The following is an 11,005-nucleotide window of genomic DNA, read 5'->3' on the forward strand; positions in this document are numbered from 1 at the left end:
GCTCTCGTCGCCGTGCCGCTCTTCCTTTGTCTGCCTCTGCTTCCCCTTCCCTTCCTCACGCATAGTCTGGTGGTTTCTCTTTTTTTTTTTTTTTCTTTCAAGTTCGGTGAGATCATCTCGCCCGGAGGCTGAGATGTGACGGAAATCCTAAGTGGTCTCGTGGTCCGCGAGGTTTCCTCATCTAAACTCAGTTGTCGTCTTGCAGTCAGGTGGTAGGCGTTCGAAAAACGCATACCTCATGGCGTGGGGGGCAGGGAGCCGTGGAGAGGGGCCATAGCCTAAAAGCACGCGGTATGTGCAGCTTAAGTAGAAACCATCGTAAATCTCGGAGAAAGGGCCGGAATAGGTGTGAACTAAGAAGAAAAGGAGTTAGTCTTGGGCAGACAAGCTGCTGGCGTGTGGCACTTGTTTCTTTGCAGTGGAAGAGTAACCCGGAGCCGTAAATGGATTTTACATTTTTGTTTCTTAGTACTTAAAATCCTTCAGCTTTCAACACCTTGAACTATTTTAAGGGCCAAAATATTTCGTTTTGGTGGTGTTTGATAACAAATATGGCTAGTCGCTTGCTGTTGTGTTAAACAGATGGGACAGCCAAAGGCTTCGCACTTCTTATGGTTTCTAAGTGAGTCACTTAAGGAATGTAATTGCCTTACCGTCCTATTGTCAACAAAACAGTATTCTCTTCAGTTTTTGTGAGTGGTAGAATTCCAGATTTTGCATGAATGCAAGAGGAAAAGCAATCCCTCTTTCACACAACAGTTTAAATTTAGGTTGAAGGAGACTACATGCAACAGGCTTCTCATCTCAAGAATGTGTGTGTGAGTTTCTCTGCAGCAGTATGGTGATATAGCCAGGAAGTCAGTTAATGTAGCGTAGTTACAGGGTGGGCGCTAACATTTACTGTTAGATTTTCATCTCAATAGCAGCCTCACGTGAAACTAAATAAGCTTTATCTGTTGTCTTCTGTGTGCTACTTATCTCAAGTATTAAGTCAGTTGGGAGTGGAGACACTTTAATACTTATTGCAGTATGGATTAAGTATTTTCATGACAGCAGTCAACTGCTGGTGCTGTCAGGATAGCGGTAGTGCTATAACCGTGTGTTGAGTGGAGGGGGGGCAGTTGCATTTGTTTGGAGGAAGGCAGGGTAGTGATACAAAGAGCTGGCTGAGAAATTTATGTTTAGAAATGTGTTAGGAGAAGTGACCTGATTTGGGCATAGCCGCTGTGGTAAACAAAAGTCGGTATTTAACTGCAGATTGTGAGGCTGAGCACAGAAGGTGACAGTAAATTAACAGACTCTGCAAACATTATGGGAACAGAAAATGGCTTGTGAGGGAGGTATTCAGATTTCATATAGTTTAAGTTAAATGAGTTAAACAGCTAGAAGCGAAGCATTACATACATCCAAATGCAGCATTGGATGCAGGAGACAGATGAACGACAAGACTGATTGGCGTGTTTGGAAGTGTAGTCACCTATGGTGAAGGGGGAAAAGTAGCAAATGGGGTGGAAAATGAGGAGACCGAGGATGCATCAGAATGGATCCCACAGAGAACATAAGCAAGGTATATTAAATGTATGCCAGCGTCTGCTGTTGGCAAATACATTTCCTGATTCTTCATATCTGTTGGCAGCAGTGATTAAGATCTACTCTTTATTGAATGTATGTTGATTTGGTCTGCTTGTTAGCTTGTGAGCTTTTCTGTGAAGACTAATTACCGAATGGGAGAGTGCTGAGAATGCTGTTCTGTGTTTCCCCATTTCACACTTGAAGAGATTGATGTGTTGGTGAATTGACCCCTCAAAAAGAAGTATTTACCCAATAACTTCTTCTTCACAATTAAACAGAGTAGTGCTGCATGGCGATTCCTGGTAATCTCATTAGAGAAGTGATCTATTCTGTCAGTTGTCTACCACAGCAAGTATTACAGATGGCTTTTGTTAAATGTGAAGCCCTATTGAAAGGATGACACCCTGCTTTCTCTTCTTTAAAATTGAGTATTGAAGAACAGGTATGGCCAAGAACAGGGAGATTAATTCTTTTGTTAGCTAATGCTTGGACTAGAGATTGCAAGGAAAATGTAAAACTTGTGTCAGAATGTCTAAAGGATAACTTTCACCAAAAATGTATCTGTAGGCTTCGTACTGTGGGAGTGGCGGTATGGACAGAGATAACGCTGTAATGTGCCTATCAGTAAACATTTCAAGAGTTCTCCAAAGCAGTAACTGTTTTTTTGGAAGTCTACACTGGGTAATTACAGAACAATGTTTTCAGTGATATTTAACTTCTGAAGTACTACACACTGCTGTTTTATTTCACTTCGGAAAGGTGAAACAAATTTGCGTTATTCCTTTAATTTTCAATGCTATCCTTATATAGCAAAAAAAATTAACCTGTCATTGCTATTGTATTTTAAAGTTGGTGTACCAACTGCAACGTCTTTTCAAAGAGAAAAAGGGACGTGGAGTACCTGTACTTTTTGTATGGGTTAGAAGCAAAATACTTGCATAATGAACTACACTGGTGAACTGACCTGGCAAATAACATAGAGTTTGGTTCATCTTAATCACCTTTAGTATTTATTAATAAACTAATTTAAATGAAAATGCTGGGAACTTCTTCCATAAACTAGGTAAAATCTTACCATAATTATTGTGCAGTCTAACTTTCCAATTTTGCATAAGGCAGCCTGGCATCATGGATCGGCACCGTGCAGGGAATGGCAATGAACAGGCATCTTCACGAGAGCGCGGTCGTGGTGAAGATGAGAGACAGCGACAGCTGGAGCGCCTCAGTAGGGAGGAAGCCTATTACCAATTCATCAATGAACTCAATGAAGAAGACTACAGGTTGATGAGAGACCACAACCTGCTTGGCACTCCTGGTAAGATGTGGATACTTTCAGCAGAAAGGTTGTACTGTGAGGTAATGCTGCTATTGTCAGGCTCCACATTTAGTAGAAATGTGAATTTCTATTTAAAATTATTGATAGTCAATAAAAGTTAACTTAAATAGATGCTGAAGCTTGAAAAAAAATATAACTCATCTGAATACTGGTAATATTCAAACCCAGATAATTAATGCTGGTAATATTCAAACCCAGATAATTAATGCTAAAGTATATCTGGCAACTGATGTCACCTACCTGGACTTCTGCAAGGTCTTCGTTATGGTCCCCCACCACATCCTTATCTCTAAATTGGATTTGAAGGGTGGACTGTTTGGTGGATAAGGAATTGCTTGGATGGTTGTAGCCAGCCAGTTGTGGTCAGTGGTTCTGTGTCCAGGTGGAGGCCGGTAATGAGGGGTGTTCCCCAGGCATCTGTCTTGGGACCAGTTCTCTTTAACATCTTTATCAGTGACATAGGTGATGGGATTGAGTGTACCCTCAGCAGGTTTGTGATGACACCAAGCTGAGTGGTGCAGCTGATAACATTAGAAGGAAGGGATGCCATCCAGAGGTACCTTGGTAAACTTGAAAGGAGGACCCTTGTGAGCCTAGTGAGATTCAACAGAGCCAAGTGCAAGGTTTTGCACTTGGGTCAAGGTAATCCCAGGTATGTATAGAGACTGGGAGGAGGACTCCTTGAGAGTAGTTCTGCAGAGAAGGGCTTAGGGGTCCTGGTTGATGAAAAACTTAACATGAGCCAGCAGTGTGCATTTACAGTCTGGAAGACCAATGGTATCCTGGGTTCCATTAGAAGAAGAATGGCCAGCAGGGAGAGGTGATTGTTCCCCTCTGTTTGGCCCTTGTGAGGTCCCATCTGGAGTACTGTGTCCAAGTCTGGGGCCTCCAACATAGGAAGGATGTGGAGCTTTTGGAGAGGGTCCAGATAAGGCCATGGAGCATCTGTCCTGTGGAGACAGGTGAAGGAGCTGGGCTCGTTCAACCTGGAAAAGAGAAGGCGGTGGGGAGACCTCATTACTGTCTTCCAGTATTTAAAAGGAGTTTATAAACATGAGGGAAATCAACTTTTTACACAGGAAGATAGTGATAGGATAAGAAAGAATGGTTTGAAAGTAAAGGTGGGGAGATCTAGATTGGATATCAGGGAAGTTTTTCTCTGAGTGAGCGGTGAGGGGGAATGGATGTGGAAGTTGTGGATGTTCCATTCCTGGAGGTGTTTAATTCCAGGTTGGGTGGGCCCTGGGCAACCTGTAGTGGTTGGAACTTGATCCTTGGGGTCTGTCTCAATATATTTATTGGTGGAGATGGTTTGACATTAAGGCAACAAATGAGGCCAAATGTTGTCCAGTGAATTATTACAAATTTTGTGCTACTAAGGAATGCGGATGAGATGGGGAAGTTAGCAGTAGTAAAGAGAGAAATCCTAGCAAATGGTTAACAAAGCAGGGATAGTCACCATCAGGGATCCAGCAATGTCTTGTTGGCCATAGGGAAGCAGCAAGTCAGTCAGCGACATCTGGGTGAGTGAGATGCACCGCTGCAGTTCGGCCAAGGTGGTACCCGTTCTTCCTTGGAACTCTTTGGGTTTTTATCCTCTCCATAGTGTCCTTTTGGTTGCCAGGGGCAGCAGCTGATTGTCAGAAGCACTTCTGTTTGGTTCGTCAGGGCAACGGTAGTTGCCGTGGGTACTTTTGTGTTGTTCCTGAGGGGAGACAGTAGTTGAAACAGCATGTCCACTGTACATGCCCTTCCTACTGGGTAATGGGCAGTAGATCACGCAATTGCCACATGGTAGGCTGCTAGGTATGCACATTGACTGCATGGTGGTCCTCTCCTCTAACACGATCCCCATAAGTCAGCTTGAACGCCCAAAAGAAGCAACAGCTGAAAAGGTTTCTCCTGGTTGCCCAGCCACATATGTTTCTCTTGCTGCTGTGCTTATGGTATCTATTAACCCCAAAAGCTTGTCCAGCAGGTTATGTCCTGGATGTGTGCCGCTGAACAAGCTTTGAGCCAGAAATTGTTCCAGCTTCTTACAGGGTCCCTTCCAAGCCAAGCCAATCTATGATTCTATGATATCTATCTGTAGAAGTACTTTTGGCTTCTGGTTGCTTGTTTAAAGTAAGCGTGCACTTGATGCTCTTTCAGTATCCACACACCTGCCCTCCCTAGTAACTACTTATTATCTGTTTACTTGTCTTCCAATTTCTCACTAATGCTCTTTGCTTTTAAATTTAAATTTACTTCTTTTCTTAAGATTTTTTCTTCAAGATAGAAAATATTTCTGCATGTCTGTATTGAGCCGATAACAGCATGATCGATATGTAAACTATTTCAGGGGAAATAACAGCAGAAGAGTTGCAACAACGTTTGGAAGGGGCTAAGGAGCGTCTGGCATCACAGACTGATCTGGAAAACAGAGAAGGTGAAGGTAGAACTGCTGGAGGTAAATATTCTTTCTTCATATGCATGTATAGTACATACAGATATTTAAGAGAAATGCTGACCAAAAGTCTTTTTTTCACTCTGCCTTTGAAATGTTCTCAAGTAAGAAATTTCCTAATGATATAAAATTAACTTAAAATAAATTCTTATGGAAGATTTTAATAGGAGACACTAATTAGTTTATTCTCTTCTGTTTTCCTTTTGCTAATGAGTCTAGGAGCGCAAAAAAAATTATTTTAATTCTTAAGAAGTTTTAGTATACGTTAGAGAAGAATAGAAGTCAACTGGTAAACAGTTAACCTTTCTTCTGTTTTGTTTTTGTTATCATATTTCTGTTTGTTGTAACAGTGAGGTTGATACTATTTATGCTCATCACTTCCTCACCAATATTGGCTCATTTGGCCAGTTCCTTTTCTAAAAGGATAACATCTGTCTTGGTTTTTCTCACTTTATCAAAATAGTTGACAAAGTTACTCTGAAATCAATAGCTTAAGCGAGAGACGGATATTGGACAAATTGAACTACCTTTGGTCTGTCTCTGAGTGCTTTCTCGGAAGAGGCTGTGTAGATATATTAATTTATTTGTACCTCCTGATAAGATCAAAATTCCATCTTAAGCTTAACAATTTTGTTGATGTTTCTATATACAGCATATTTTCAGCAAAATTACGTTATCATAGAGAGGTAGCTGTCCTGCTACTTTAACACTTAGGAAGTCAGAGCTAAGCAAGAATAGAGGATTTGAAATGCATCATAGTGTGCTAAGAATGCAGTTGTATGGATGCTTGCAATTCTTTATTTCTCTCAGATTCTGATGTTCTTGCAGAAAACTCAAATGGCGATTCTTTGCTTGAATGGCTGAACGCATTTCGTCGCACAGGAAATGCCACTCGCAGTGGACAGAGTGGGAACCAAACCTGGAGAGCTGTGAGTCGGGCAAATCCAAACAGTGGGGAATTTCGATTTAGTCTTGAAATCAACATAAATCACGGGCATAACAATTTTGAAACCACTGGTGAAGAGTATGTGGGTATAGATCGTAGCAGAATGTATTCAGAAAGAAGACATCAAGGAGCTGTCAGTCCAGTAACCACACAAACAAGAAGCAGGACAACAAGCGAAGCAAACAGCCAGGCTGCAAGCACGGCAAGGGCCAGGTCTTTGAGAAGCTCTGTGGTGCAAAGCTCTGAGGCAGCCTCTCATCCAATCTCAGGGAGGCTCAGGAGTAGAACGAGGGAGTTGACTGGCCTTCACCAAACAAATACTACACATCATAGTTCTACAACTGCTGGTGAACAAAGAGAAATGCCAGAAAGAGGTACTTCTACAAGAGTTACAAGACGCAGTAGATCCAGAACTAACGTTCGGGTGAATACAAACCAAAGACTGGAAATTCTGCGGTTGAGGTCTACTTTGAGTAGTCGAAGCCGCTCTCCACTGCAAAGGCAAGGTGAGACTGCTTATTCTGGGGAACATGGGCAGAGGCAGAATAGAAGTACACAGCAAGCTAGTAGAGGTAGAAGACAAACAGTACAGCATCCTCAGCAGCCTGCTGAAGAACAAGCAAGAAATAACTCTCAAACACCTCAGCCTTCCTCTGCAGCCCCATCCTCGGGATTAACTTCAGAAGAGGAGGAATCTAGTAGGCCAGTAGCTGCTGTTAGAAGACATCCAACAATTACACTAGATCTTCAAGTGAGAAGAATTCGTCCTGGAGAAAACAGAGACCGGGACAGTATTGCTAGTAGAACTCGTTCTAGAGTAGGAATGGCAGAAAACACAGTTACTTTTGAAAGCGATAGTGGGGGATTTCGGAGGACGATATCACGATCAGAACGTGCGGGTATTCGAACCTACGTTAGCACCATACGGATACCTCTTCGTCGGATTTCAGAAACTGGGCTTGGTGAGCCTTCATCAGTGGCTCTTCGGTCAATCCTTAGACAAATTATGACAGGTTTTGGAGAACTGAGTTCTTTAATGGAAACTGAATCTAACTCAGAAATGCAAAGAGGTGCTCATCACTTACCAGATGTACAGGCAGAGCAGAATAACTCAAGCTCAGTAAACAATAGCAGTGATCCAAGTGAGGTTTCTTCTCAGAATGGGCATGTAGTAGAAGACGACAGTGAAAGAAATGGACAGAGTGATGATACGCGACGACGCTATGGTCGCAGTAATGAAAACCAGGATAACAGACAGTCTCAAGATGCTAACAACCTAGTGGAAAATAGAACTCTGCCCATCCTTCGGCTTGCCAACTTCTTCCTGCTGAACGAAGACGGCGAATACAGGCGTTTAAGAGGTTTAACCAAAGAGCAGATTGACAATCTTTCTACTCGGAATTATGGGGATATCCACACTGAGGGGGAAATAAGTAAAACATGTAGTGTTTGCATTAATGAATATGTAGCGGGAAATAAGCTAAGGCAGTTACCTTGTATGCACGAATTTCATATTCACTGTATAGATCGCTGGCTTTCTGAAAATTCCACTTGCCCAATTTGTCGGCAGCCTGTATTGGGGTCTAATGCCACAGACAACGGCTAAAATCATTTGTACTATTCAGTATTTAAGGATCTACTTCTGCTCTGTTAATGATGAGCCAGAGCAAATGAATTGACTTGCATAGGGGTCCATTTGTGTGGGGAATTTTGTTAGATTTCTTTAAAAAATAATAGAAAACTTGTCTAAATCTAGCAATGTAAATAACTATTTTTCTCCAAGTGCAGATCTAGGAGTACACATAGAACCAAATGATATCGGTAAAGTTTATATTTTTTTAGGTAATTTTGCTATGCTAAGCACTTTTGTAAATAGAGAAACGCAATAGTTAATCGGTCCTGCTTATTGTATGTTTTTTTTAACTGTGTAATGGACTCACTTTATTTAGATTACAAATTGTTTCACACAGACCTACCACTGTGTTGAAAAATTAGTGTCTAAATAGCCATTCATTAGCTTTTTGTTCTAAGAACAATTTCTTTTACAGAGTCTCTTGCTGGATATGTTTGCTAAAGGTATTTAAGTTACTTGAAGTGCTTATTTTAATATACAACATTTTTTTTAACATTCAAATATCCTTTCCAAAAACTTGCCAATTTGGTTCTATTTGAAATTTTTATGGCAGTTTTTGCATGTGGTTTTACGCAATGGTTAGCGCTGACAAGTTCATGTTCAAAAGCGGATGGGTTAGTGATAAAAAATGTGCATAATTAAAAGCTGTCTTTGACAATCGCTGTCTTTTCAGTACAGACAGCCGTCACGTTGCTGACAATTCCAAGAGTGTGTGTCTTAATGAACATGTTTGCTCAAAGAGTAAATGAGCATTGAGAAAGCCTTTTTACTTTTCCAAATTACTCAATATTCATGTTTTTTTTTTAAACTGCCTTAGTTTAAAGAGGGAAATAATTCCTTAATCATTATATTGTCTACAATATGCATGTTTTGTGCATCCTACTCAGAAAAACAAAGGCTTGAAGTGTTTTTGTACAGAATTTTAAGGTACATATGTTATTAGTCCTCTTGAAACATATCTGAGGAGCATATGGCAAAAGACACTAAAAAAGACAAAATAAGCTTCCTTTGAAGTCCCCAAATTACTGTACTATTAGATATTAAACTTTATACCAGTAACTTATAAAGAAATAAAGTTGCAAAATAAACAACTGAAGCTTTGTGTGGATTGCTTTTGAATTGTATCCTGTACATCGGTAAGAACACTTACTGTTGACTCTCAGGTTTTTTTCCCTTTCATTTCCCCCAGATGCGTACTTCTGTTTCCACAGTATGTGTTAGCTGCTGTGGTAGATTAAAAGAAAAATCGAGACAAAACACTCCTAAGGCTTTTGGAAGTATGCTGAATGTTAGAAAAGCTCATCTTTCTTTGAAGAATGTACATCTCAATCTGCAGAGAAAGGCAGACTCATGAAACACGTGTGTATCTTGAGTAGTTGAAAGAATACTTACTGAATAAATTTGCACTTTTTCTGACTATGGACTACCTTGACAGGATATGTTTCAATTAAAATACTTGGTTAGGCAAACTTGGAAGGGAAATTATACAATTCTGTTTATGTAAAGCTTTTTGTCCACCAGAACACCCAGGTCCTTTCCCATTGGGCTGCTAGAACAGAAAATTGCTGACCTAGAGAGTACTTGGTGGTGCTGAGGTGTGCCACGTGGCCTGGCCCTCACCCTGTTCATGCAGGGGTGATGGTAGAGCTAAAAGACTTCCCTGAGGAGCGGGAATTTTTGGGCTCTAGTTTCTGTGCATCTGTTACAGCACCAGATGCAAGGCCACCTGAATCCTGTGGAATGGCATTATTGGGTGGGATTCAAGGTGCCTTAATGTTGGAAGTCACAAGTATCCCCTTTTTAAATGCACTGAGAGCATTAATTTATCAGGTTGTACACTAACACAGCAAGCCTGTACATTTTGTGTCTGTCGTAGCAATTGAAGGGAGGTCGTATCCAGTTCTGTGAAATGAGTGGCCGGACATTTTTGCATCCTGCTGAGACATCTTACAGCAAAGGTTAGCATGCAGGGAAGATCTTATATAAGGCTACATAAGATGAGCAATGACTTGACATTTACAGGATTTAAAAGACTCAAAGCCTCGTAGTTAACTACAGTCAAGGGAACAGGGTGCTCAAATGCAACTACAGTTAGAAGTTAAGTAGAAGCAAGCTAGGAAACAAGAGGAGGAATGTTGTCTATGCCAAGGTGGTGTGGCTTTCTAGTGCCTCCTATGCTGATGTTATCCCTGTCCAAATGGGGCTTCTTTCAGAGCACTGACTGGGTCAAGTTCTCTCGTGGAGCTCCTGTCAAATCTTTCTTTATATTTTGCCATAGAGCTATAAGTCTTTTTTATTGCATGCATTTTGATTCTTACCTTTAAGAGAAGAATTTAATTCTTCGTGAATTAATTCATGATTCTTATTGCTCATGATGATTCTTCAGTATGTTTGTGAGAGAAGGATATGTTAAAAGTGAATGGCTTTTTATTCTGATGCTATAGAAAATGTCTTCTAAGCCATCTTTGGATTGTATCTAACAGACATTTCTTATTGGAAATCTGCTTCATATACACAGCTATTGGCATTGGGCTAGCTTTAACTCTGGAAGGAGTAAGATGGTAAGCTTTTATTGGTGACACTAATAAAACTAATTTTATTTTTATGGAAATTAGTTGGAAAACGGGCAGAAGTTTTAGTAACAAAAAAAAATTCAATTGAAATACTAAATTGAGGTCAAGTGGCAGCACTAATCTAGAACATGTCTAGAGAGTCTTGATGCTGAAAATGACCCAGAAAACTGGATTGGACCCTGGAAAAGGTATAGAGAACTCCAAGGCTAAATTAATAGGGTTTTTTTTTCATTTCTTACATATATGATATTATCAGCGACTTCCTAGCTGCTATTATGGCCATGTAGGCCTCTGTAATAGTTTCTCCTTTAATAATATATAAACTAGAAACGGATTCCTGTGTTGCAAAATAACTGCAAACTATGCAGAATTGTTTTAGTTTCTTCCTGTTCTTCAGACTCTTTCCATCTTTTTATTTCTATCATCTTAGAAGCAGACTATTTCCACAAAGTAGTATCCAGGATATTTCTCGATTACCATTTTGCAACTGATAAAGAGT

The 11,005-nt window shown here is 40.5% G+C and overlaps 1 protein-coding gene across 3 annotated transcripts; it reads left to right on the forward strand.

Moving 5' to 3' along the window:
* The first annotated feature begins 61 nt into the window (after positions 1 to 61).
* Positions 62 to 9,029, forward strand: RNF6 (ring finger protein 6). Of its 3 annotated transcripts, none has more exons than XM_010728902.3 (4): positions 62 to 1,567; positions 2,688 to 2,887; positions 5,250 to 5,357; positions 6,165 to 9,029. In XM_010728902.3, the coding sequence occupies exons 2-4, from the start codon at positions 2,701 to 2,703 to the stop codon at positions 7,904 to 7,906; spliced, it is 2,037 nt and encodes a 678-aa protein (XP_010727204.1). In that variant the 5' UTR covers positions 62 to 1,567; positions 2,688 to 2,700; the 3' UTR covers positions 7,907 to 9,029. The 3 variants fall into 3 exon arrangements, with proteins under 3 accessions (XP_010727204.1, XP_010727202.1, XP_010727203.1); XM_010728900.3 differs by having other exon boundaries at positions 2,692 to 2,887; XM_010728901.3 differs by having other exon boundaries at positions 2,692 to 2,887; positions 6,183 to 9,029.
* The last annotated feature ends 1,976 nt before the right edge of the window (positions 9,030 to 11,005 follow it).

The sequence above is a fragment of the Meleagris gallopavo genome, chromosome 1, assembly GCF_000146605.3.
Source record: "Meleagris gallopavo isolate NT-WF06-2002-E0010 breed Aviagen turkey brand Nicholas breeding stock chromosome 1, Turkey_5.1, whole genome shotgun sequence".
Taxonomy (NCBI): Eukaryota; Metazoa; Chordata; class Aves; order Galliformes; family Phasianidae; genus Meleagris; species Meleagris gallopavo.